General features: G+C 42.4%; 1 protein-coding gene and 1 long non-coding RNA gene across 9 annotated transcripts in view; one reads left to right on the top strand and one right to left on the bottom strand.

The window, feature by feature from the left end:
• ZNF567 (zinc finger protein 567) overlaps positions 1–13,719 on the bottom strand; it is a 33,947-nt gene extending 20,228 nt beyond the window's left edge. The window contains exons 1-4 of one of the 8 annotated variants that reach the window (XM_063701836.1): positions 13,462–13,719; positions 11,627–11,727; positions 8,614–8,737; positions 6,246–6,320 (exon numbers count right to left, since the gene is read on the bottom strand). In XM_063701836.1, coding sequence (XP_063557906.1) covers positions 6,246–6,254 — 9 coding nt within the window. In that variant the 5' untranslated portion in view covers positions 6,255–6,320; positions 8,614–8,737; positions 11,627–11,727; positions 13,462–13,719. Of the gene's footprint in view, positions 1–6,245; positions 6,321–8,613; positions 8,738–11,402; positions 11,728–13,461 lie in introns of all 8 variants that reach the window. The other 7 variants (XM_063701837.1, XM_055369125.2, XM_019015327.4 and 4 more) reach the window with 7 other exon arrangements.
• Positions 13,680–15,398, top strand: LOC109024176 (uncharacterized). The gene is made up of 2 exons (XR_004068097.3): positions 13,680–13,861; positions 14,323–15,398. It is a non-coding gene; the product is annotated as an uncharacterized lncRNA (long non-coding RNA).
• Positions 15,399–26,142: the final 10,744 nt, after the last annotated feature.

The raw sequence follows: 26,142 nt of genomic DNA, 5'->3' as shown, positions 1-26,142 counted from the left end.
CAAAGCAGTGTGTAGAAGGAAATTTATACCACTAAATGCCCACAACAGAAAGCAGGAAAGATCCAAAATTGACACCCTAACATCACAATTAAAAGAACTAGAAAAGCAAGAGCAAACACATTCAAAAGCTAGCAGAAGGCAAGAAATAACTAAAATCAGAGCAGAACTGAAGGAAATAGAGACAAAAAAAACCCTTCAAAAAATTAATGAATCCAGGAGCTGGTTTTTTGAAAGGATCAACAAAATTGATAGACCGCTAGCAAGACTAATAAAGAAAAAAAGAAAGAAGAATCAAATAGACGCAATAAAAGATGATAAACGGGATATCACCACCGATCCCACAGAAATACAAACTACCATCAGAGAATACTACAAACACCTCTACGCAAATAAACTAGAAAATCTAGAAGAAATGTATAAACTCCTCGACACATACACTCTCCCAAGACTAAACCAGGGAGAAGTTGAATCTCTGAATAGACCAATAACAGGATCTGAAATTGTGGCAATAATCAATAGCTTACCAACCAAAAAGAGTCCAGGACCAGATGGATTCACAGCCGAATTCTACCAGAGGTACAAGGAGGAACTGGTACCATTCCTTCTGAAACTATTCCAATCAATAGAAAAAGAGGGAATCCTCCCTAACTCATTTTATGAGGCCAGTATCATCCTGATACCAAAGCCGGGCAGAGACACAACCAAAAAAGAGAATTTTAGACCAATATCCTTGATGAACATTGATGCAAAAATCCTCAATAAAATACTGGCAAACCGAATCCAGCAGCACATCAAAAAGCTTATCCACCATGATCAAGTGGGCTTCATCCCTGGGATGCAAGGCTGGTTCAACATACACAAATCAATAAATGTAATCCAGCACATAAACAGAACCGAAGACAAAAACCACATGATTATCTCAATAGAGGCAGAAAAGGCCTTTGACAAAATTCAACAACCCTTCATGCTAAAAACTCTCAATAAATTAGGTATTGATGGGACGTATCTCAAAATAATAAGAGCTATCTATGACAAACCCACAGCCAATATCATACTGAATGGGCAAAAACTGGAAGCATTCCCTTTGAAAACTGGCACAAGACAGGGATGCCCTCTCTCATCACTCCTATTCAACATAGTGTTGGAAGTTCTGGCCAGGGCAATTAGGCAGGAGAAGGAAATAAAGGGTATTCAATTAGGAAAAGAGGAAGTCAAATTATCCCTGTTTGCAGACGACATGATTGTATATCTAGAAAACCCCATTGTCTCAGCCCAAAATCTCCTTAAGCTGATAAGCAACTTCAGGAAAGTCTCAGGATACAAAATCAATGTACAAAAATCACAAGCATTCTTATACACCAATAACAGACAAACAGAGAGCCAAATCATGAGTGAACGCCCATTCACTATTGCTTCAAAGAGAATAAAATACTTAGGAATCCAACTTACAAGGGATGTGAAGGACCTTTTCAAGGAGAACTACAAACCACTGCTCAATGAAATAAAAGAGGATACAAACAAATGGAAGAACATTCCATGCTCATGGGTAGGAAGAATCAATATCATGAAAATGGCCATACTGCCCAAGGTAATTTATAGATTCAATGCCATCCCCATCAAGCTACCAATGACTTTCTTCACAGAATTGGAAAAAACTACTTTAAAGTTCATATGGAACCAAAAAAGAGCCCACATCGCCAAGTCAATCCTAAGCCGAAAGAACAAAGCTGGAGGCATCACGCTACCTGACTTCAAACTATACTACAAGGCTATAGTACCTAAAACAGCATGGTACTGGTACCAAAACAGAGATATAGATCAATGGAACAGAACAGAGCCCTCAGAAATAATGCCACTTATCTACAACTATCTGAGCTTTGACAAACCTGAGAAAAACAAGCAATGGGGAAAGGATTCCCTATTTAATAAATGGTGCTGGGAAAACTGGCTAGCCATATGTAGAAAGCTGAAACTGGATCCCTTCCTTACACCTTATACAAAAATTAATTCAAGATGGATTAAAGACTTAAACGTTAGACCTAAAACCATAAAAACCCTGAAGAAAATGTAGGCAATACCATTCAGGACATAGGCATGGGCAAGGACTTCATGTCTAAAACACCAAAAGCAATGGCAACAAAAGCCAAAATTGACAAATGGGATCTAATTAAACTAAAGAGCTTCTGCACAGCAAAAGAAACTACCATCAGAGTGAACAGGCAACCTACAAAATGGGAGAAAATTTTCGCAACCTACTCATCTGACAAAGGGCTAATATCCAGAATCTATAATGAACTCAAACAAATTTACAAGAAAAAAACAACCCCATCAAAAAGTGGGCAAAGGATATGAACAGACACTTCTCAAAAGAAGACATTTATGCAGCCAAAAGACACATGAAAAAATGCTCATCATCACCGGCCATCAGAGAAATGCAAATCAAAACCACAATGAGATACCATCTCACACCAGTTAGAATGGCAATCATTAAAAAGTCAGGAAACAACAGGTGCTGGAGAGGATGTGGAAAAATAGTAACACTTTTACACTGTTGGTGGGACTGTAAACTAGTTTAACCATTGTGGAAGTCAGTGTGGCGATTCCTCAGGGATCTAGAACTAGAAATACCATTTGACCCAGCCATCCCATTACTGGGTATATACCCAAAGGACTATAAATCATGCTGCTATAAAGACACATGCACACATATGTTTACTGCGGCACTATTCACAATAGCAAAGACTTGGAACCAACCCAAATGTCCAACAATGATAGACTGGATTAAGAAAATGTGGCACATATACACCATGGAATACTATGCAGCCATAAAAAATGATGAGTTCATGTCCTTTGTAGGGACATGGATGAAATTGGAAATCATCATTCTCCGTAAACTATCACAAGGACAAAAAACCAAACACTGCATGTTCTCACTCATAGATGGGAACTGAACAATGAGAACACATGGACACAGGAAGGGGAACATCACACTCTGGGGACTGTTGTGGGGTGGGGAGAAGGGGGAGGGATAGCATTAGGAGATATACCTAATGCTAAATGACGAGTTAATGGGTGCAGCACACCAGCATGGCACATGTATACATATGTAACTAACCTGCACACTGTGCACATGTACCCTAAAACTTAAAGTATAATAAAAAAAAAAAAAAGCAAAAGCAAAAAAAAAAAAAAAAGAAAAAAAAAGAAATTCCAGCCGGACATGGTGGCTCACACCTGTAATCCCAATACTTGGGGAAGCCAAGGCGGGCAGAACACTTGAGGCCAGAGTTCAAGACCAGCCTCGCCAATATGGTGAAATGCCGTCTCTACTAAAAATACAAAAATTAGGCCAGCATGGTGGTGCATGCCTGTAATCCCAGCTATGTGGGAGGCTGACGCACCAGAATCGCTTGAACCTGGGAGGCAGAGGTTGCAGTGAGCTGAGATCCACCACTGCACTCCAGCCTGGATGACAGGACAAGACTCTGTCTCAAGAAAAAAAAAAAAAAGAAAAAAAAATCCTAATCCTATAGCTAATATCAAGCTTAATAATGAAAATCAATGCCTTTCGCCTAAGTTGGGGACAAGACAAGAAAGTCTGTTCTTAGAACTTCTACTCAACATTGTACTGAAGGTTCTAGACAATGTAGTAAGGAAAGACAGAAATGAAGGGAATATAGATTAGAAAGAAAGAAAACAGTCATTATTCACATATGACAGGATTGTCCATACAGAAAATCCTAAGAATCTACCAAAAAAAAATTACTAGAATAAGAAAGTTTTGAAAGGTCGCAGGTCAAGATAAAAAAATCAATTGCATTTTCACATACTAGCAATAAACAGTGGGAAATTTAAATAAAAATGAACACCATTTACAGCAGCATTAAAAAATATCCAAGGATATAAAAAACATTTACAAGACTGGTACACTGAAAGGAACATTACTGAGAGAATTTAAGGAAGATCTAAATAAAAGGAGATGTGCATCATGTTCATTAACTGGAAAACTCTATTAGCATTAATGATTATTATTCTCGTATTTAAACTGTTATAAGCATTTTAACATTTTCTTGTCTCCTAATGAAATGTCTATATACATTCCTCTAAGACACTTTCCATCTGATGCTATAAAGAATAAAATTGGGAGTAACTGTTTAGTGTTATTGGTACAGAATTTCTATGTGAAATGAAGAAAAACAGTTCTGGAAATAGATAGTGTTGACAGTTACACAACTTGTGAACATACTTAATGGCTTTGAATTATACGCTAAAAAATGGTTAAAACGGTAAGCTCTCTGTTATGTATATTTTACCATAATAAAAAATTAAACACAAAAGTACAGAAAACAAAAATATGTAAGCAAGCATTGGGGTGAGCCCTTGGAGAAGTGGAAAATAAGTGAAGATGTTAAATGGGAAGACAAGTGACCACTATGAGAAAGGAACCCAAATAAAGATGGTATCAGTGGAGGATGGAGGGAACTGTGGTAAGAGGAACAGACTTTACCACTCAATAGTTTTGCAGTGAATGGGAGACTTTTAACTCATGTTGGCTGTATTGGCAGGTGGGTAGGGGTTGGGGCCCTAACCAGATTGGAAAAAAACAAAAGGATAGGATGGGCAGAAGGAGACAATGAGGTGAATCTCAGACATGTGCATGAAGGATCTGCGGAACATGTAGGTGGCGATATCTAGCTGGAGGCTGGATATGTAGTTTCAACAATACATCAAAAAAGACAGAGGTTTAGAATTAAAATTACTTGAGCATCATTAGAATAATAGTGGTAGGTAGTGAACAGGAGAGTGTAAATGGAAGAGAACCAATACAGAATCTGGAGAACACCAGTATTTAAGAGATCCAGATACGAAGATAAACGTTCTGACTGAAACAAGAAAGAGTAGTGTCTTTGAAACCAGAAGCAGAATATTTTAGGAGTTACACTTCTAGTTTAGTATGGCAGTCTATACAAATATATTTACTTCTACATCCAAACATAAAATTGGAAGAAATGTGAAAATAGAAATAAATCTAGAATACAATTAATATACTAAGAAGGTGTTATTGGAAGGCCACAGATTTTTAGAAATTGTTAGCAGCTGTGAGCAAAACTGAAGGTAGAGAAGAAACACAAGATTCTCAGTTCTTTGTACAAGTTGCCAATCACGTTTCCATCCTCAAAGCCTCAACACAAGACTTCTTGCTACTTACTAATTCTATATAAATTCTGTCAATTTCACTACCATCTTGACTCCAGTCTGTGGATGCAATAAAGCCTTATATATTTTTTTAATCTACACAAGACAGGTTCATTCAGTAATACATTTTCATTTAGTTCAAGGAAATGCATTTTTGTCCCTGCATAGCTTCTGGAAGAAGACTGAGAGAGGAGATGGTGAATGATATATCCACTATTTTTTTTTTTTTTTTAATAAAGAGAGTCTTGTTCTGTCACCCAGGCTGAAGTGCAGTGACATCATGGCTCATTGTAGACCTGACCTCTGGGCTTAAGCCATCCTCCCACCTAAACCTCCCAAATAACTGGGACCACAGGTGCATGCCACTGCACCTGCACTGGGCTAATTTTTTTCTTTTTTTGAGATTGAGTCTCACTCTGACACCCATGCTGGAGTGCAGCAGCGTAATCTTCACTCACTGCAACCTCTGCCTCCTGGATTCAAGCAATTATCTTGCCTCAGCCTCCCAACTGGCTGGGATTACAGGCGCCTGCCACCAAGCCCAGCTAATTTTTATATTTTTAGTAGAGACAGCATTTCACCATGTTGGCCAGGCTGGTCTCAAACTTCTGACCTCAGGTGATCTGCCCACCTCGGCCTCCCAAAGTGCTGGGATTACAGACGTGAGCCACCGCGCCTGGCCTATTTTTTTTTTTTTTAATTTCTGGTGGAGACAAGGATCTCTCTATGTTGCCCAGGCTGGCTGGTCTTGAACTCCTGGACTCAAGCAATTCTCCTGCCTCAGCCTCTCAAAGTGCTGGGAGCAAAGTGCTGTAAAGGTGTGAGCCACCATGCCTGGCCTGATATATCCACTTAATATGTCAACATTGGTTAAAATTGGGAGCATTTGTGGAAGGTAGAGTCTTATCTGACCAATATGGGAAGAAGTGAGGACCAGTTTTCTGAAGGGAAAGATAGGTAGGAGGATGTAGGACAAGACCGACACATGCCCAAATATCCTTAAAAAAAAAAAAAGACTTTCAGAAAGGAGAGAGAAACCATCGCCTTACCTGAGCCATGGTTTTGAGATATGAAAGAGATGACCAGTCCTTCCTTTGGAGTCCTCTTTAGAAAAGAGGCAGTTCCTAAGGAGGCAAAGCCGAGACAAAAAAAGCCACATGAGACCACATGTGCCTCACAGCTCTTATAATTCTATTAAAATTGCCTCCATTTCCCTTGTATTGATCCTTGTCCACTCTGAACATGCCACATAAATATAGATGGGACAACCAGCTAGGCAAATCCTGTTTTATCCCCAAGGCCAGAGATACAGGCTTTTGGGGCAGCAGGATGGATTTTGGGCAAGCTCCTCTCCCCTCAAGCACTACCTTTTCTCTCCTAGTCAGCCTACTGTTATTAACTACTTCCAAGCTGCTCTCCATTAAGGCTGTACCATTCATAGTACTGCCAGCAATATATGAGAATACCTGTCATTCCACACTGAGGAATACTACTGATACAAATTTTTTTATGCTTGTCTATCTAACACATGTAAATTGTGGTTCTAGTTTCTAGTTTTCTTACCATGAACAAGAAGCTTCTTTTCATAAGTTTAAAGAACGCTTTTAGCTTCTTATATGTGGTCTCATCATTTATTTCATTTTCTATTATTTTTATTTTCTGAATTGTTAGACTTCTTTAAAGGAAGGAAATTAATCCTTTATTTTTGTGGTAGGAGTTGCAAATAATTTTTCTTTTTTAGAGACAGGGTCATACTCTGCCATCCAGGCTGGAGTACAGTGGTACTATTCTAGCTCACTGCAACCTCAAACTCCTGAGCTCAAGCAATTCTGTCTCAGCCTCCCAAGTAGCTAGGACGAAAGACACACATCACCACACCTGGCTAATTTTTAAAATTATTATGATTTTTTGAGATGGGGTCTTGCAATGTTGCTCAGGCTGGTCTCAAACTCCTGGCCTCATGTGCTCCTCCTATATGTCATTACAGGCGTAAGCCACTGTGCCCGGCCCCAAATAATTTTTTATAGTTTCTCATTTGACTGTTTTTTTCTACGTAAAAATACAATTTTAAAAATTATTTGGCCATCTAGTTTGGTATCACAAAGTACTCCAGAATCTGTAATTCCTTCAATCATCAAAACTGCCATCTTTATCACATATTTTATGTCCTTCATATATCTAAGTAGAGCTGGGCTTTATATTTATTTCCACTGAACTGTTCATTTAATTGCCAGGATCACCTTACAGTTATCAGTTTTAAAACAGCTTAGTATCTACTAGGGCTACTTCCTTGACAGTTTTTCTCTCTCAGAATTTTTGGTGTTTATTTTCTCCTAACAATGCTAGAAAGTTCAAACATTTTTATTAAAATTTTAATGGAAATCCATGAAATGTAAGGAAGTTTTGACATTTTATCATGTTGTGTCTTCCTGTCCTTTTATTCAAGTCTTATTTTTATTTTATTTTTGAGACAGGGTCTCACTCTTTGCCTAGGCTAGATAGAATACAGTGGCATGATCATGGCTCACTGCAGCCTCGACTTCCTCAGCTCAAGCAATTCTCTCTCTTGCATAGCAGGGACCATAGGCATGTACCACCCACATCCAGCTAATTATTTTTTAATTTTAATTTTTTTGTTTTTGAGACAGGGTCTCACTCTGTTGCCCAGGATGGAGTGCAGTGGCCTATCACCGCTCATTGCAGCGTCGGCCTCACTGGGCTCAAGTGATCCTCCTATCTCAGCCTCCTGGGTAGCTGGGACTACAGGCGCACGCCATCAAGACCGGCTAATTTTTTTTTTTTTTTTTGGTAGAAATGGGGTCTTACTATGTTGCTTAGGCTAGTCTCCAACTCCTGGGCTCAAGCGATCTTCCTGCCTTGGCTTCCCAAAGTGCTGGGATTATAGGTGTGAACCACCACATACCGCCTACTCCCAGGGTTGCTGAAAACTTTGAGAAAGAGTAAGTGGCTCACAGGGGCAGGTATGGGATAAGATATTCTGCATGGCTTTGTCCAAAAGGGCCCAGAGTAGGAAACAGAATCCATGCCCAACGACAGGGAATCAGACACCATAGGCACTTCTCAGTCTTGCAGCAGGCTCTTTTTAAAATTTATTTATTTTGATTTTGAAATGATTATAGATCCACAGAAGCTTGCAAAAATAGTGCAGAGAGGTCTCATTCACCTTTCACCTAGCGTCTCCACAATGGTCACATCTTCCATAACCATAGCATATGGTCAAAATCAGAAAACTGGTTGAGCACAGTAGGTAGCTCATGCCTGTAATCCCATCACTTTGGGAGGACAAGGCAGTAAGATCGCATGAGCTTAGGAGTTTGAGACCAGCCTGGGAAACATAGTGAGACTCTGTCTCTACAAAATAAAAATACACAAATTAGCCAGCATGGTGGCGTGTACCTGTAGTCCCAGCTACTCAGGAGGCTGAGGCAGGAGGGTCACTTAAGCCCAGGAGTTTGAGGCTACAATGAACTATGACTGTGCCACTGTACTTCGACCTGGACAACAGAGCAAGACTCTGTCTCTAAAAAATAAAAACAAAAAATCAGAAAATTGTCATTACACAATGCACCAACTTCTTTCAGATATCAGTAGTTTTCCATGCATTCATTATGTGCGTGTTTTTACCATTTTATCACACATTTAGATTTGTGTCACCACCACCACAATCAAGAGGCAAAACTATTCCATGTAAAGATACCATTTTAAAGTAATTGTTTAAACGACCCATCAATACCACTCCTGAGTATCTATCCATGACAAACAAAGACATGTATCTACAAAAAGACCCGAATGTGAATGTTCATAGCAGTTTTATTCATAACCACCTCAGAATTGGAAACAACCCAAGTGTGCATCAATGGATACCCAGACAAACCAACTGTGATCCATCCAGACAATGGAATACTACTTTATACTAAGAAGAATGAAGCAATGATACATGCAATAATATGAGTGAATTGCAACATGCAACTGAACTGAGCTCATGCCTGTAATCCCAGCACTTTGGGAAGACAAGGCAGGAGGATTGCATGAGCTCAGGAGTTCGAGACCAGCCTGGGCAACATAGTGAGACTCTGTCTCTACAAAATAAAAATACACAAATTAGCCAGCATGAAGGCATGTACTTGTAGTCCCAGCTACAGCTTACTAATTGCAACATCCTTACTGAATGAAGCCAGACTCAAAAGGCTACATTCTGCATGACTCCTTTTATATGAGATGAAATTACAACAGAGGTTACTTCTGTGCCAGCGTGATTGGATGGGGGCTAGAAGTGTTCTGTTTTTGTTTTCTTTTTAAATTTGGGTGATGGTGGTGACATGAGTTTAAAAAAATGCAAATATATACATTTGCTTATATTAAAATAATGAAAGGATAAGCTGAAAACTTAGATAAAAGATAGAATATAATATTCTGTTGCTTTTGTCACTAACAAAGTATCCTGGAGGCCAGGCAAGGTAGCTCACACCTATAATCCCAGCACCTGAGGAGGCCAAGGTGGGCAGATCACTTGAGCCTAGGAGTTCAAGAACAGCCTAGGAAACATAGCAAGACCCCCAACTGTACAAAAATAAAATAAAATAAAATTAGCCAGGTATGGTTGTACATGCCTGTAGTCCCAGCTACTTGGGAGGCTGAGGTGGGAGGATCACCTGAACCCAGGGAGATTGAGGCTGCAGTGAGCCATGATCAAGCCACTGCACTCCAGCCTGGGCAACGGAGTGAGACCTTGTCTCAGAAACAAACAAAACAAGAAAACAAAAAAATCCAAAGTATCCTGGAGGCCCTTCTCCATAAATCCATGCAACTGATCCCTTTTCATGGCTGCATAATACTCCTCAGTGGCACTGTACTTGGTTAATTCAACCAGTTTCCTTCTCTTGGATATTTGGAATTCAATTATTTCTTTACACTTTCCAAAATAATTCCCTGTGATGTAGATCCAATGACCCTCACAAAAACCCTGAGTGAGGTAGGTCCTATTATACCTGAAATTGACTAACATGACTAACACAGGAGACACTCATGGCTTGCTCAGTGTTACACATTGCAGAGGTGGCCTAGCCAAGATTTTTTAAATGACAGCATTGAGATATAATTTACACACCATAAAATTCATCCATCTAAAGTATACGATTCAATGGTTTTTGGTATATTCACAAACCATCATAATGAACAATCATCCACAATCTAATTTTAGAACATTTCAATCACCATGAAAGAAACTCCAAAAGAATGCATGCCAAATTTAAGATCATTAAGATGTATGCCTATGTGTTTTTTCCTAAGAGTTTTATAGTTTCTTTTGTTTTGTTTTGAAACAAAGTCTCACTCTGTTGCCCAGGCTGGAGTGCAGTGGTGTGATCACGGCTCACTGCAGCCTCGACCTCCCTGGGCTCAGGTGATCCTCCCACCTCAGTCTCCTGAGTAGCTAGCCACAGGGGCGTGCTACTACGCCTGGCTAATTTTTGTATTTTTGTAGAGACAGGGTTTCACTAAGTTGCCCAGGCTGGTCTTGAACTCCTGGACTCAAGCAGTGCACACACCTCAGCCTCCCAAAGTGCTGGGATTACAGGTATGAGCCACCAAGCCCCACCAAAAGTCTTATTTTAAAATGTGCTCTTTAATAACATATCATGTAATTAGTAAAGTCACTTCCTTTGTATCTCTTATTTTTGATGACCACTGTAAATAAGTCTTTTTCCCCATACTTTCCACACACACACACACACCCTATTTATTTGTTAATGTTTTTTCCAACAACCCTGAGTTTTCTAATTGTTATCACTGTTCATTTTTAATAGGATGAAAACTTAGAAATATTTCTGCCTCAGCCTCAGCTGATATCCCAAAGATAGCAAATGAAACAAAATTCTAAGAGAACTTCATTCAAGAACAGGATCTTATAGAGCTGTTGAGCGTAAAATTTTGCTATCATTAAACTCCTCCTTTAAAGACGGTGGAGAGGCTGAGAGAGGAGAATGTATTTTTAAGAGACTGTTATTTTTAGAACAGTGTTTTTCCAGGGGGAAAAACGTGAGTGATTCTCCCTTTTTTACAACACACAAGGGGTCCCTCAGACCCTGAGGCCACCAGGAACCAAAGTGATGAGAGAATTCTTGGCAAAAATTTTACCTATTTCTAAGATTTGGGAGGACAAAGTGACGGAGGTGGCTAATTCTCACCTTAGCACTAGGTGAAGACCCCATGGGTGGAGGCTGTCTGGGTTGTCTTGGGTCCTATCAAAGAGGAATGACTGGACAAACCCACCCACCAGAGTCGGTGGGCCACTGAATGCCCAGAGGAAGCACTGGGGCAGCAGCTGGAGAAGAGGCTATGCCCATGAGAAGGGAAGTGTATCTGGAGGTTCCAAGCAGCAGGTTCTCTTGGAAGGTAAGAGATGACTTACACTAAATTATAGTGGTATCAGTCATGTTAGCCTCTTCTTGTCTCTGACTTCTGTCTTCTCATTCCTTTCCCAGCTCCCAATCCATGAGAGCTAAAGACTGCCTATAGGGAGTAAAGAGGAGACAAAATAAAGGTTTGGGGAATTAGAGAAGAAACTAATCATGTATCCTTTCACATTTCAGGCTTCCAGCAGAAGAAATTCATCCAGCAAAAAAAAAAAAAAATACACACACACACACACACACACACACACACACTCAAATAGGAATTTTGAGAGTGGCAGTTATGAGATAAAGTTTTTTTCTGTGTGGTCCCAGTGGTATTCCATTCATTTAAGCATATCAGTCATCAGTCAATACCAGGTTTCCCAATAAATGATCTTTTTTGGAAGGGAAGGGACGGAGTCTCGTTCTGTCGCCCAGGCTGGAGTGCAGTGGCGCGATCTTGGCTCACTGCAACTTCCACCTCCGAGTTCAAGCGATTCCCCTGCCTCAGCTCCCGAGTAGCTGGGGCTACAAGCATGCACCATCAGGCCCAGCTAATTTTTATATTTTTTAGTAGAGACGGGGTTTCACCACGCTGGTCAAACTCCTGACCTCAGGTGATCTGTCCGCCCCAGCCTCCCAAAGTGCTGGGATTGCAGGCGTGAGCCACCGCGCATGGGCCCAATCTTTTTTTTTTTTTTTTGAGACGGAGTCTTGCTCTGCCACCCAGGCTGGATTGCAGTGGCACGATCTCGGCTCACTGCAAGCTCCGCCTCCCGGGTTCACGCCATTCTCCTGACTCAGCCTCCCAAGTAGCTGGGACTACAGGCGCCGGCCACCACGCCCGGCTAATTTTTTGTATTTTTAGTAGAGACGGCGTTTCACCATGTTAACCAGGATGTTCTCGATCTCCTGACCTCGTGATCGGCCCGCCTCAGCCTTCCAAAGTGCTGGGATTACAGGCGTGAGCCACCGCGCCCGGCCCGCATGGGCCCAATCTTACCCTCTGAAAATTATTTTGCCTCTTCCTCTCCATTAAAAAAAAAAAAAATCACTACTTATTTTACTTGTCTAATTATCAGAGTCAAATTCTACAGGCATATATAAAATGCCCAATACTCATAAATCAATCTAAACAATGCATACTTTAGTCAACACTCGGTTTCTCAAGCACTCCACCTAAGTCACACAGTGTGCCACATTCACAGTCATCATAGGTCATGTACACCAAATACTTTTAAAATTAGGCATATTCATAGCTGTATCACCCACTACATAGTCATAATCCCATAGGCCCCCACGTCGTGCACAATTTCACAGAACTTATACTTCTACAAAAAGTAACATCCTTTCACTCACAATGCCCTCACTGTCGCCTCTCCAGAGTCGGACACAGGCTCAAACACAAATCGACTCGCACCTAATTTAAATTAAAACTTAAGACACGCAGGGACCCTATCACTTTCATAAACAACCGGTTCCACAACGTCACACAGAATAACACATTCCCCTACCACAACACACAGGACAGGTACGAAAAGCCACACACACACACACACGGAGCGCCTGTTGTGTGCAAGGCCGTGCTCCAGGAGCCAGGGGACGAAAATCAGACGAAATTCCTGCCACTGGGGAGCTCACCCCCCGCCTCGGGCAACCGGTTCCCTTCTTCAGGTGCTCCCGGGCCCGCGCTCTGGTTCCTGCTTCCCTCCCAGCCTTCTCTGGGGCCCGGACTCGCACTTTCCTCCAGCCAACTCCTCGTCCCAGGTTGCTCCTCTTCCTTTCTTGCTTTCCCCAGCCCAGGCTCCCGCCTCCCTCCTCAGCCTTCCTTACGGGTCACACCGTCACCCACCTTCTCCGCGCCCGCGGGACCCACCAGCCTAACCTTCGGTCGCCAGCCGGGCGTCTGCGCATGCGCACTCCCACGCGGACGATGCCTCCCAGGTGTCTCCGCGGCGCGTTCCTGCTGTCCACCCGCTACGCGCGCCTTCTCCACATCCGGGCGTTTCCGGCCTTGGACTACATTTCCCACAGGCGCCCGGGCCGTTTTCGAACTTTGATCTCCGGTTCCCCTTCCAAGTTCTCATAGTGCGTGGCTGGGATGGGGGCGGCGCTCACGGTGAGGAAGCCCCGAGCTCCCGGGACGCAGACAGGGTGTGCAGGGCCGTAGCTCGGGCCTGTGTATGCACGTGTGCGTGTGTGTTTGACGCCAGGACAAGGCGGCGGTGTGCGCGGCGAGGAGGCTGCGACAGGTGCGTGATTGTGTTCCTGTGCCTGCTCGGATGCGGGACCTTTGGGTGGCCGTGGTCGGCTGTCGGGTGTGTGACACTGTAGGGTTTGAGACCTTCCATCATGACAGTGCTGCTGTGGCCGTGTGATGGAAGAGCCTTTTAGGTCTGTGGTGGTGTGTGTGTAACGGGTAAAGCTTCATTTCTGCAGTGCTGTGTTTAATGTTGGGATTGAGGGGTCTGTCGAAGATCTCCCCAATGTGCCTGTGAGGACTATGATCCATGCCTATGTTAAGCAGAGTCATCTTGCAATGAAGCATGGCCCGCGTTGTCTTCTCAGGGCACACCTGTCCCCAGTTCTCAGCCTGGTGTTTGACACAGGGGATCCTGGCGGAGTGCCCACCTAAGCGGCAGTTTTAGACTCGATTGTTTCTTGGGCTCTGCATCTCTGAGTTCCCAGCTTCCTTTTTTCTCCCGCTTTATAGCTGTATAGACCCCAGCTGCAGTGAAATGGCCATCAAAAAGGGAAGGGATAATCTAGTGGTGGAATAAAATCTGCAAACAGAAAAAGCAGAGACCTGTTTTCGGAACGAGGCTTTTCGAGTTGTAAGTGTCCCTTAGGCAGAGTTCTGGGAAGACGTCTGGGGAGAACCTAGGAGTAGGATTCCTTCCTCAGAGGCTCTCCCTTGGGAACTCTCAGAGGTCAGGTTCCATGTGATCCACATCATTCCCAGAGCTGTCTCCGCAGGAGACTTACGTGAATTTAGAGAAAGTCCCCAGTCCTGGATATCAGTGACCCTGGCCTTTCCCTTGAATACTAAGAAGGGTTAGCAGTACTCCCATCTCCCTTTTACTTCCATCTGAGTATGTTTATGGTAGATGATGAGAGCTCGTGTGGTGGCAATAATTTTTTCCAATTTAGCCAATCTGGGTTCCAAGAAAGGTCTGATGTCTCATGATTCCTTACCCCTTCTCCCTTGCCTTGAGGTTCTCTAAGAGCCCCGAGGAAAGGGAACCGTTGCTGAGCATATCTGAAAACCAAGGTCAAGGAAGTTTTGTTGTATTTTCTATTTTTGTTCTCTTTGATTTTGTTTTTCAGCAAGGGAGTATTTTTTCTCCTCCTGAAATGCTAGTCAGTGGTTAGGTTACTATTAGGCAGGGCCTTGTGAGGTGCTTTGACCAATAGAATGTGGTGGAAGTGATATTGTGAGACTTCTGAGACAAAGCTTCAGGAAGTCTTGCAGCTTTTTCTCTTCCCCTTTTCCTGCCCTGAGACCACCATGACTGAAGGCTAAGAGCAACTTGCTTGCGGATTAAAGATCACTTGGAGAGAGAGGTCCAGTGAGCAACAACGGCCAGAAATTTCAGGGAGACCATCTTGAACCATCCAGCCTCCACCAAGCCAACAGCTGACAGCTGTCACATGAATATGATCAGCAGAAGAACCACTCAGGCAAGCCAAGCCCAAATTGCCAAGCCCCCCAAATAATGAGCTAATTATTTTTTGTTTTAAGCCATAAACTTTTGAGGTGGTTATATAGCAATAAATAACTGAAAAGGTGTTTAACTTTCCAGACTTTTTAAATGACCATATTGATATAATTGTATTGTTCAACCTGTTTTGTAAAGTGATTTCTCTGATACAGTATCTTGAAAATATTCCTTATCCTTAACTGTTTTCTACAACTTTGCATTTGTCTATCTTAGTATTATATTACATGGATATGTGGTAACTTATTTAACTACTAACTTCCCTTTGCAATTCCTTTTCCTTGCTGTCTAGCTCCCATGTCTTGACCAACTTTACATTCCCCTCCAGGACCTTATGGGCACATGGGTTCCTATCATTTCACGGGTATGTAGACTCAGGAATGTAGCATTGACTTCTGGGTGGAGTACAGATGACTGACACCCCCACCCCCATTCGGAGGAATTATTCAGGGGTGTGATATAACACCTACATACATTTATTTAACTAGCCAATTGGGTCTCCCCTTTTTTTGTTTTGAGACCGAGTCTTGTTCTGTCACCCAGGCTGGAGTGCAGTGGTGTGATCTCGGCTTACTGCAACCTCCGCCTCCCAGGTTCAAGGGATTCTCCTGCCTCAGCCTTCCGAGTAGCTGGGACTACAGGTGCCCACCACCATGTCCAGATAATTTTTGTATTTTTAGTAGACATGGGGTTTCGCCAAGTTGGCCAGACTGGTCTCAAACTCCTGACCTCACGTGATCTGCCTGCCTCAGTCTCCCAAAGTGTTGGGATTACAGGCATGAGCCATCGCGGCCAGCCGGGTCTCCCTTTTTACATCTGTTTTCCCCTTTCCAGTTCAAATTCTGTATTCTGGGAACATCTTACTTTCTTCACCCTGATTGATTAGGGAAACTTCAGGGTTCTTAGGTAACTTTCTGAAGGACTGGTTTAAGATTCCTAGAGTTGGAAATGGGCGTCTCTCCTGTGTTATTTCTAAAGTGTTATCATCCTAATCCTTCAGAATACTTTCTCGACTTCTTTCTGCTTGATGATTAAGGAATGGTCTCAATTCTCCATAGCCACATCAGACCAAAATTCCATTTCTTTGCCTATGTGAAAGGTTTATTATTAATTACCCTATTAATTTATGTCCAAACCAGATGTGATTTCCTTCTTGGAGCAACAGTTCGTGAAGAGGTTGGTTAACAGCAGTTCTGTGCCCAGGTAAATGAGAGGCAACTGATAAGAGGAACTCATTGTGTATAAAATCTTAGGTTTCTAGATTTAGGACCTTTAAGGCAGTATTTGAATTAGTGCTCTGGAATGTCTATGAAGAAAGTTTGGGTCTCTTCAGCCAGAATTCAGACCATTTCAACATTGCATTCCATGTATCATACACATATCTCCTTTTATTATTATTTTTTCTGCTCTCAAAGCAGATTTCTCTCATTGTAAAATTAGTAGATTCTTAATTCAGAAGATTGGAGAATATTAAAGAAGCTTAAAGTAAAGCACTTTGAACATTTTATTCCAAATCACTTCACCTCATTTGTGAATAAGTGCATGGATATAGGCTTATAGGACTTTTTCATTCAAAACAGGGTTATATAACAATTGTTTTGAGATCTACTTGTTTCTTCTAACAAAATATAGTGAACAAATTTTCATGTCACTAAATTATGAACTGTGTCATAATCTTTTAATGGCTGCACTGTTCTGTTTGTATATGTAAGTTCTTTCCAGCTTTTTCCCATTATATGCAATGTTTTACTGCATATGCCTTTCTGTGCACATGTGAATTGTATCTTTTGGATAGTCTTAGATATTTTGCTGAGAATGAGGTTTTCATAGTTAAAACCTGTTTACACATCTATATCAATTACCCTGATTAAGTTTGCACCAATATTCAACATACTATGAGAATGTCTATTCACTACTATATGGTATCATTAGTCTTTTATTATTATTATTATTTTATTATTATTATTTGAGACAGAGTCTCACTCTGTTGCCAGGCTAGAGTGCAGTGGCATGATCTCGGCTTACTGCAACCCCCGCCTCCAAGGTTCCAGCAATTCCCCCACCTCAGCCTCCCAAGTAGCTGGGACTACAAGGCGCATGTCACCACGCATGGCTAATTTTTGGTTTTTAGTAGAGATGGGGTTTCACCATGTTGGCCAGGATGGTCTCCATCTCCTGACCTTGTGATCCGTCTGCCTCGGCCTCCCAAAGTGCTGGGATTACAGGCGTGAGCCATTGCACCTGGCCATCATTAGTCTTTTAAATCCACCAATCCAGTAGAAATTATATTTATTTAAATGAATTACCCATGCACAGGTTTCATTCAGTGTAATAAAATATGGGCTTCAGAAACAAAAACCAGAACTGAAAGAAAATTGGTTTTGTAGGTAGAAAAATGTGATTTAAAAATGCAGATATGCCATTTATTTTGAGGGTGTATAGCTCACCCCTGTAATCCCAGCACTTTCGGAGGCTGAGACGGGTGGAACACTTGAGCCCAGGAGTTTGAGACCAGCCTGGGCAATATGGTGAAACCCCGTATCTACTAAAAATACAAAAAATTAGCTGGGTGTGGTGGTGCACCTGTAGTCCTAGCTACTTGGGAGGCTGAGATGGGAGGATCACCTGAGTCCAAGGAGGTTGAGGCTGTAGTGAGCCGTGATTGTGCCAATGCACTCCAACCTGAGCGTTGGGAGTGAGACCATGCCTCAAAAAAACAATAACAAAAAACTCTTAAAATTGAGGGAAAGACCCAAAAACCCGATAGAAAAAGTGAGTAAAAGAAATGAACACATGAAATCACACACACACAGACACACACACACACAAAGAGAGAGAGAGGAAGCACAAATTTTAAAATTATAGCTTGCTGGCTTTTTAAAAAAATAAACCCAGCCGGGTGTGGTGGCTCACGCCTGTAATCCCAGCACTTTGGGAGGCTGATGTGGGCGGATCACGAGGTCAGGAGATCGAGACCATTCTGGCTAACATGGTGAAACCCCGTCTCTACTAAAAATACAAAAAATTAGCTGGGCATGGTGGAGGGCGCCTGTAGTCCCAGCTACTCGGGAGGCTGAGGCAGGAGAATGGCGTGAACCCGGGAGGTGGAGCTTGCAGTGAGCCAAGATGGTGCCGCTGCACCCCAGCCTGGGTGGCAGAGTGAGACTCCATCTCAAAAAAATAATAATAAAATAATAAAAAAATAAACCCATGCAACCGCCATTACAGACATAGAAACTTTCCAACATCCCAGAAGGCTCCCTCATATCTCTTCCCAATCATTATACCTCAAAGTTAACCATTAGTTTGACCTCTATAATAGAATGGTTTGGTTTTGAACTTTATATAGGTGGAATCATATAGTATGTACTCTTGTGTCTGACCTCCTTTGCTCAACATTATTTCTATGTATATAGATACATATAGATAACATTATATCCATGTTGCTGTACATAGTAGTAGCTTGTAATTTAACCTTTTTTTTTTTTTTGAGACAGGGTCTCATTCTGTACTCCAGGCTAGAGTGACAGTGACACTATCATAGCTCACTGCCACCTCAAACTCCTAGACTCAAGCAATCCTCCCACCTCAGCCTCAGCTCCCCAAGTAGCTAGGACTACAGGTGCATACCACCACCACACCCAGACAATTTAAAAAATTTATAGAGATGGGGTCTCACTATGTTCCCCGGGCTGATCTTGAATTCCTGGCCTCAAGTGATCTCCTGTCTCTCAGCCTCTGAAAGTGCTGGGATGACAAGTGTGAGCCATAGCACCCACCCTTTATCATGTAATTATTTTGTTATTTCCCTCTTGTTCACTCTCTCTACATATATCTGGTTGTATGTCTTAAGTCTTATACTACTAGAAATTAGGAGTTAGGTTGATCAGTATATACAAAGTTTCAGTTATATGACAGGAATAAGTTTTGGTGTTCTATTGCATAACATGATGACTATAGTTAATAATATTAAACATATGAACTGGAGGGGGAACAAATCAGTCTATAACAATTCCCAATAAAAAAAAAAAAAAAGAAAACTTGGCCAGGTGCAGTGGCTCACACCTTGTAATCTCAGCACTTTGGGAGGACAAGGTGGGCCAATCGCTTGAGCCCAGGAGTTCAAGACCAGCCTGGGCAACATGGTGAAACTCCATCTCTGCAAAAAAATACAAAAAATTAGCTGGGTGTGGTTGTGTGCCTGTAGTCCCAGATACTTGGGAGGCTGAGGTGGGAGAATCACTTGAGCCCTGGAAGTCAAGGCTGTAGTGAGCCGTGATTGCACCACTGCACTCCAGCCTGGGCATCAGCGTGAGACCTTGTCTCAAAGAAACAAAACTCCTCTTAATGTCAAGGGAAAGACCCAAAAACCTGACAGAAAAGATGGGTAAGAGAAATTAACAATTCACAAAAAATATGTAAAAGGGACCCTTAAATGTGTAAAAAGAGAAATACAAATTAAAATAATATGGAGACAGGCCAGGTGAGGTGGCTTACACCTGTAATCCCAGTGCTTTGGGAGCCTGAGGTGGAAGGATTGCTTGAGGCCAGGAGGTTGAGATTACAGTGAGCTATGATTGCACCACTGCAATCTGGCCTGGACAACAGAGCAAGACCCTGTCTCTTGGCAGGGGGAGAGGGGAAATACTGAGACCATTTTTAATCTATCAAGATGACAAAAATTAAAAAGTATAACAATGTATTCTGTTGGTGAGACAGGATATAGTCGGCTGACTGATGACCCTGCAAAAAGATATGTCCATGTCCTAATCTCTGGAAATTGTGAATGTTACTTAATTTGGAAAGAGGGTCTTTGCAGATGAAATTAAATTAAGAATTTTGAGATGAGTAGTTCATCCTGGATTGTCTGGGTGGGTTGGGTCCTAAATCCAGTGACAAGCATCCTTAAAAGAGACACAAGGAGACTGGCAGACAGAGGAAGAAGAGGCAGCAATGTGACCCCGGAGGTGGAAATCTCAGTGATGGGGCCAGGAATGTCAAGGAATGGTCAAGGAATGGCTACAGCCACCAGAAAAAGAGGCAAAGTGAGGATTCTCCCCTAGAATCTCTAGGAGCGCTCCAGCCCTGCTGATGTCTAGATTTTTGGAGTTCTGGCCTCCAGAATGTGAGAGAGTAAACTATTGTTTAAAGCTACCAAGTTTGTGGTAACTTGTTAGAGCAGCCACAGGAATGAATGTACAGGGAATCGGGCAGTCTCATACACTGCTGGTGGGAAAACAAACCGGCACACCCCTTATGGTGGGAAATTTGACAACATGTACAAAAACTACCTACATATTTCCCTTGTGACCCAGACATTCCACTGTTAGGAATCTGCCCTGAAGATACAACTCCACCTATTAAAAAATACAGCCATTAGAATGGATGATGTTTACCGCTACTTGTTGACAAAGAAAAATGTTCACTTGTGTTAAATGAGAAAGACAGGCCTCAGAACAGCAACAATGTTCTAGCCGATTCTGTTTTTAATACTCAGTGTATGTAGAGGAGATTAAAGGGATTTATCGTGAGATGCTCATAGGGGGCAACTGTTATTTTAGATTTCTTTTTTAAAATTTTTAATTGACAAGTAATAATTGTACATATTGTATGTACAGTAATTGTACATATTGTATGTACAGTAATTGTACATATTGTATGTACAATTGTATATTGATGTATATATTTGTACAATAATTGTATATATTTATATGGTACAATGTGATATTTGTATGCATCAATACATGATGGAATGATCAAATCAGGCTGGTTAGCATATCCATTACCTCAAATATTTACCATTTCTTTGTGGTAAGAACATATAAAATCCTATCTTTTAGCTATTTTGAAATATACAATACAGTAACTATAGTCACTGTGTTGGACAAAAGAACAGCAGAATGTATTCTTCCTATCTAAACAAAACTTTGTACCTGTTAACCAGCATTTCCCCTTTCCCCATCCACCACATCCCCACCCCCCCCCCCCCAACCTTTGGCAACCACCCTCCTACTCTCTACTTCTAAGAGTTCAACTTTTTAGATTCCACATGTAAGTGAAATCATACAGTATTTGTCTCTCTGTGTCTGGCTTATTTCACTTAACATAATATCCTCTAGGTATACCCATGTTGTTGCAAATGACAGAATTTCATGTTTAAGGCTGAATAGTATTCCACTGTATATATATCCTCCATTTAAAAAATCCATTCATCCATTGATGGACACTTAGCTTGTTTCCATATCTTAGTTATTGTGAATAATGCTACAGTGAACATGGGAGTGCAGACATCTTTGACATACTGATGTCAATTCCTTGTGGGGTTGCTGGCTCATATGGTAATTCTATTTTTTGTTTTTTGAGGAAGCTCTACACTGTTTCCCAAAATGGCTGTAGTAATTTACAGTGCTCGCAACAGTGTTCCTTTTCTCTACATCCTCACCAACACTAACCCTTCATCTTTGTTTGTAATAGCAGGTGTCTAACAGGTGCACGGTAATATCTCACTGTGTTTTTTTTGTGGGGGATGGAGTCTCGCGCTGTCGCCCAGGCTGGAGTGCAGTGACGCAATCTCGGCTCACTGCAATCTCCACCTCCTGGGTTCAAGCGATTCTCCTGCCTCAGCCTCCCAAGTATCTGGGACTACAGGTGCGTACCACCATGCCTGGTTAATTTTTTGTATTTTTATTAGAGACGGGGTTTCACCATCTTAGCCAGGATGGTCTCGATCTCCTGACCTCATGATCTGCCCAGCTCGGCCTCCCAAAGTGCTGGGATTACAGGTGTGAGCCACCGCGCTCGGCCCCTCATTGTGGCTTTAATTTGCATTTATCTGATGATTAGAGATGTTTAGCATTTTTCGTATATGTGTTGGCCATTTGTATGTCTTCTTTTGAGAAATGTATACAAGTCCTTTGCCCATTTTTAATAGGGTTATTTGTATTCTGTTTTTTTTTTTGAGACGGAGTCTCACTCTGTCACCTAGGCTGGAGTGCTGGAGTGCAGTGGGCGATCTCGGCTCACTGCAAGCTCCGCCTCCCAGGTTCACACCATTCTCCTGCCTCAGCCTCCTGAGTAGCTGGGACTACAGGCACCCACCACTACGCCTGGCGAATTTTTTGTATTTTTTAGTAGAGATGGGGTTTCACCTAACCCCGAGGATGGTCTCGATCTCCTGACCTCATGATCCACCCACCTTGGCCTCCCAGAGTGCTAAGATTACAGGCATGAGCCACCACACCTGGCCGGTTATTTGTATTCTTGTTATTAAGAAGTCTGAGTTCCTTTTACATTTTGGATATTAGCCCCTTATCCAATATATGATTTGCAAGTATTTTCTCCTAATCTTTGGGTTGTCTCTTCATCCTATTGTTTCCTTTGCTATGCGGAATAGGATTCTCTGTTTTCTTAATTTTAATGCTCAGTATGTATTTCTTTTATAATTAGAAACTCTATAAGGCTAATCCCTCCTTAAAACTGGAAGAATTATAGAAGGAGCTATGGGCACACTGACACAGAGGGATGATGGTGAGGTGTCTTTGGGAACTCAGACTGAAGGGACCTCAGTTCTCTCCACTGGCCACTGAGGGAAAAGTTTCTCAAACAATACCTTGAAGTTTTGACTCTTCATATCAGCTGAGCATTTATCTGCAATGGCTTCCCTCTTCTTTGAGCCACCTTAACACATTACTCTCCACACATTCACGGCTATCTCCTTTTCTTCAATGGGGAAATCACATCTGGCTTAGAGATAAAAGGTCCTGTATATAGGAAAAGAAATTGGACTTAGGCCTGTTGTGGTGATGTCAATTCAGGGAGAGGAAAATATGAGACAGAGGAAGATAAAGTCACTTTAGGTGTCAAGAAAATGAAGCCTCAATAATAAAAACACAGTTGAGTGTTTGCAGCTATAATGATGTCAGATCAGTTCTTCCAAGGCTCTCAAGAGACTCACAATGAAAGAAAATACTCCCAGCAAGCAGATTATAAATAAAAAAGGAAAATATTCTTTAAAAATTTTTATTTTTAATTTTTATTTTATTTATTTATTTTTTTGAGTTGGAGTCTCACTCTGTTGCCCAGATTGGAGTGCAGTGGCATGATCTCAGCTCACTGCAAACTCCACCTCCTGGGTTCAAGCGATTCTTCTGCCTCAGCCTCCCAAGTAGCTGGGACTACAGGCGCGCACCACCATGCCTGGCTAACTTTTGTATTTTTAGTAGAGATGGGGTTTCGACATGTTGGCCATGCTGGTCTCGAACTCCTCACCTCAGGTGATCCACCCGCCTCGGCCTCCCAAAGTGCTGGGATTAAAGGCATGAACCACCATGCCTGGACTTTTTTTTTTTTTTTTTGAGACAGAGTCTCGCACTGTTGCCCAGGCTGGAATGCAGTGGCATGATCTCAGCTCACTGCAACCTCTGCCTCCCAAGTTCAAGCAATTCTCCTGCCTCAGCCTCCTGAGTAGCTGGGATTACAGGTGCCTGCCTCAACACTGGGCTAATTTTTTGTATTTTTAGTAGAGACAGGGTTTCACTATGTTGGCCAGGCTAGTCTCGAACTCCTGACCTTGTGACCCGCCCACCTCAGCCTCCCAAAGTGCTGGGATTACAGGTGTGAGCCACCACACCCGGCCTTTTTTTTTTTTTTTTTTTTTTGAGACGGAGTTTCGCTCTTGTTGCCCAGGCTAGAGTGCAATGGCATGGTCTCGGCTTACCACAACCTCTGCCTCCCAGGTTCATGCAATTCTCCTGCCTCAGCCTCCCAAGTAGCTGGGATTACAGGCATGCACCATCATACCCAGCTAATTTTGTATTTTTAGTAGAGACGGGGTTTCTCCATGTTGGTCAGGCTAGTCTCGAACTTCTGACCTCAGGTGATCTGCCCGCCTCGGCCTCCCAAAGTGCTGGGATTACAGGCATGAGCCACCGGGCCTGGCCCTATCTTTTATTTTTATAAATAGAGATGAAGTTTCACCATGTTGCCCAGGCTGGTATCGAGCTCCTGGGCTCAAGCGATCCCCCCACCTTGGCCTTCCAAAGTGCTGGGATTACAAGCGCGAGCCACCGAAATTATTCTTAACTAGCAAGACTAGGCTCTGACATCACATCCTTGTAGTTACATCCCTTTAAGCAGGGTTCAACCACTCACTCTGCACCTGGAGAACTTGATGGTTATCCCTCGAAGTGACAGTCCTGCAAATGACAAAAACACTCCAAATCTATTAGGTTGGTGCAAAAGTAATTACGCTTTTTGCCACTGAAAGTAAGTCCCACAGGACCCTGAGGGAAATGGGAGGGTGGGGTATACATAGCAGCTGGGCAGCATATGGAAGAAATTTCTCTGGCATGGTTCAGCTTTGAGTCTAGCAGGAATATACTAGTTTAAAAATTCCAGAACTTCCTCAGAACGAACTGTTAAGTGATCAGTTAAAAAAAAAAAAAAGTTGGTTGGGTGCAGTGGCTCACACCTGTAATCCCAGCACTTTGGGAGGTTGAGGCGGGCAGATCACTTGAGGTCAGAGGTTCGAGACCAGCCTGGCCAATATGGTGAAACCCCGTCTCAACTAAAAATACAAAAATTAGCCAGGCCTGGTGGCAGGTGCCTGTAATCCCCGCTACTCGGGAGGCTGAGGCAGGATAATCACTTGACCCAGGAGGCAGAGGTTGCAGTGAGCCAAGATGGTGCCACTGCACTCCAGCCTGGGCAACAGAGTGAGACTCTGTCTCAAAAAAAAAAAAAAAAAAAAAAGGTGTAGAATAATAGAAAAATATAGACAAATCCAAAACATGCTGACGGTGGCTACAGTAGGTTATAATATGTACAGCTATGCCATTTATCAAAGTGTACATATGTACATACAGATACATGTACATATGCATACAAATAGAATGCCAGACATCAGCAATAGAAAGAAAAATATCTAGAGGTATACTGGGTGTTTTTGTTTTTGTTTGAGACAGAGTCTTGCTCTGTCACCCAGTCTGGAGTGCAGCAGCGTGAACATGGCCCACTGCAGCCTTGACCTGCTGGGCTCAGCTGATCCTCCTGCCTCAGCCTCCTGTGTAGCTGGGACCACAGGCACATGCCACCACACCTAATTTTTTTTTTTTTTTTTTTTTTGAGACGGAGTCTCGCTCTGTCACCTAGGCTGGAGTGAAGTGGTGCAATCTTGGCTCACTGCAACCTCCGCCTCCCGGGTTCAAGTGATTCTCCTGCCTCAGCCTCCTGAGTAGCTGGCATTACAGGTGCACGCCACCACGCCCAGCTAATTTTTGTATTTTTAGTAGAGACAGGGTTTCACGATGTTGGTCAGGCTGGTTTTGAACTCCTGACCTTGTGAACCATCCGCCTCGGCCTCCCAAAGTGCTGGGATTACAAGCGTGAGCCACTGCACCTGGCCAATTTTTTATTTTTTGTAGAGATGGGGTCACATTCTGTTTCCCAGAGTGGTCTCCAACTCCTTGGGCTCAAGCAATCCTCCTGCTTCAGCCTCCCAAAGTACTGGTATTACATGTGTGAGCCACCACACCTAGCCAAGGTATACCTTTAACATTTAACATTTAATAGGCTGTGATACTGATTTTTTGTTTTAAATATACTTTTCTAAATTTAAACTTAAGTATACTTGTTACATATACTTGCTATTTTCTTTGCAAGAAACATCTGTTGATTTTAGAATGTATGTTTAAGGCATTTTATTAAATGGAAGATTTTCAAAAAGTAGATTAAAAAAGCTTTTAGGCCGGCTGCAGTGGCTCACGCCTATACTCCCTCCACTTTGGGAGGCTGAGGTGGACTGATCACTTGAGGCC

This window comes from Gorilla gorilla, chromosome 20 (genome assembly GCF_029281585.2).
Source record: "Gorilla gorilla gorilla isolate KB3781 chromosome 20, NHGRI_mGorGor1-v2.1_pri, whole genome shotgun sequence".
NCBI classification, from domain to species: Eukaryota; Metazoa; Chordata; class Mammalia; order Primates; family Hominidae; genus Gorilla; species Gorilla gorilla.
The sequence above is the reverse complement of the archived record's forward strand: the minus strand, read 5'-3'. Positions and strand labels throughout refer to the sequence as shown.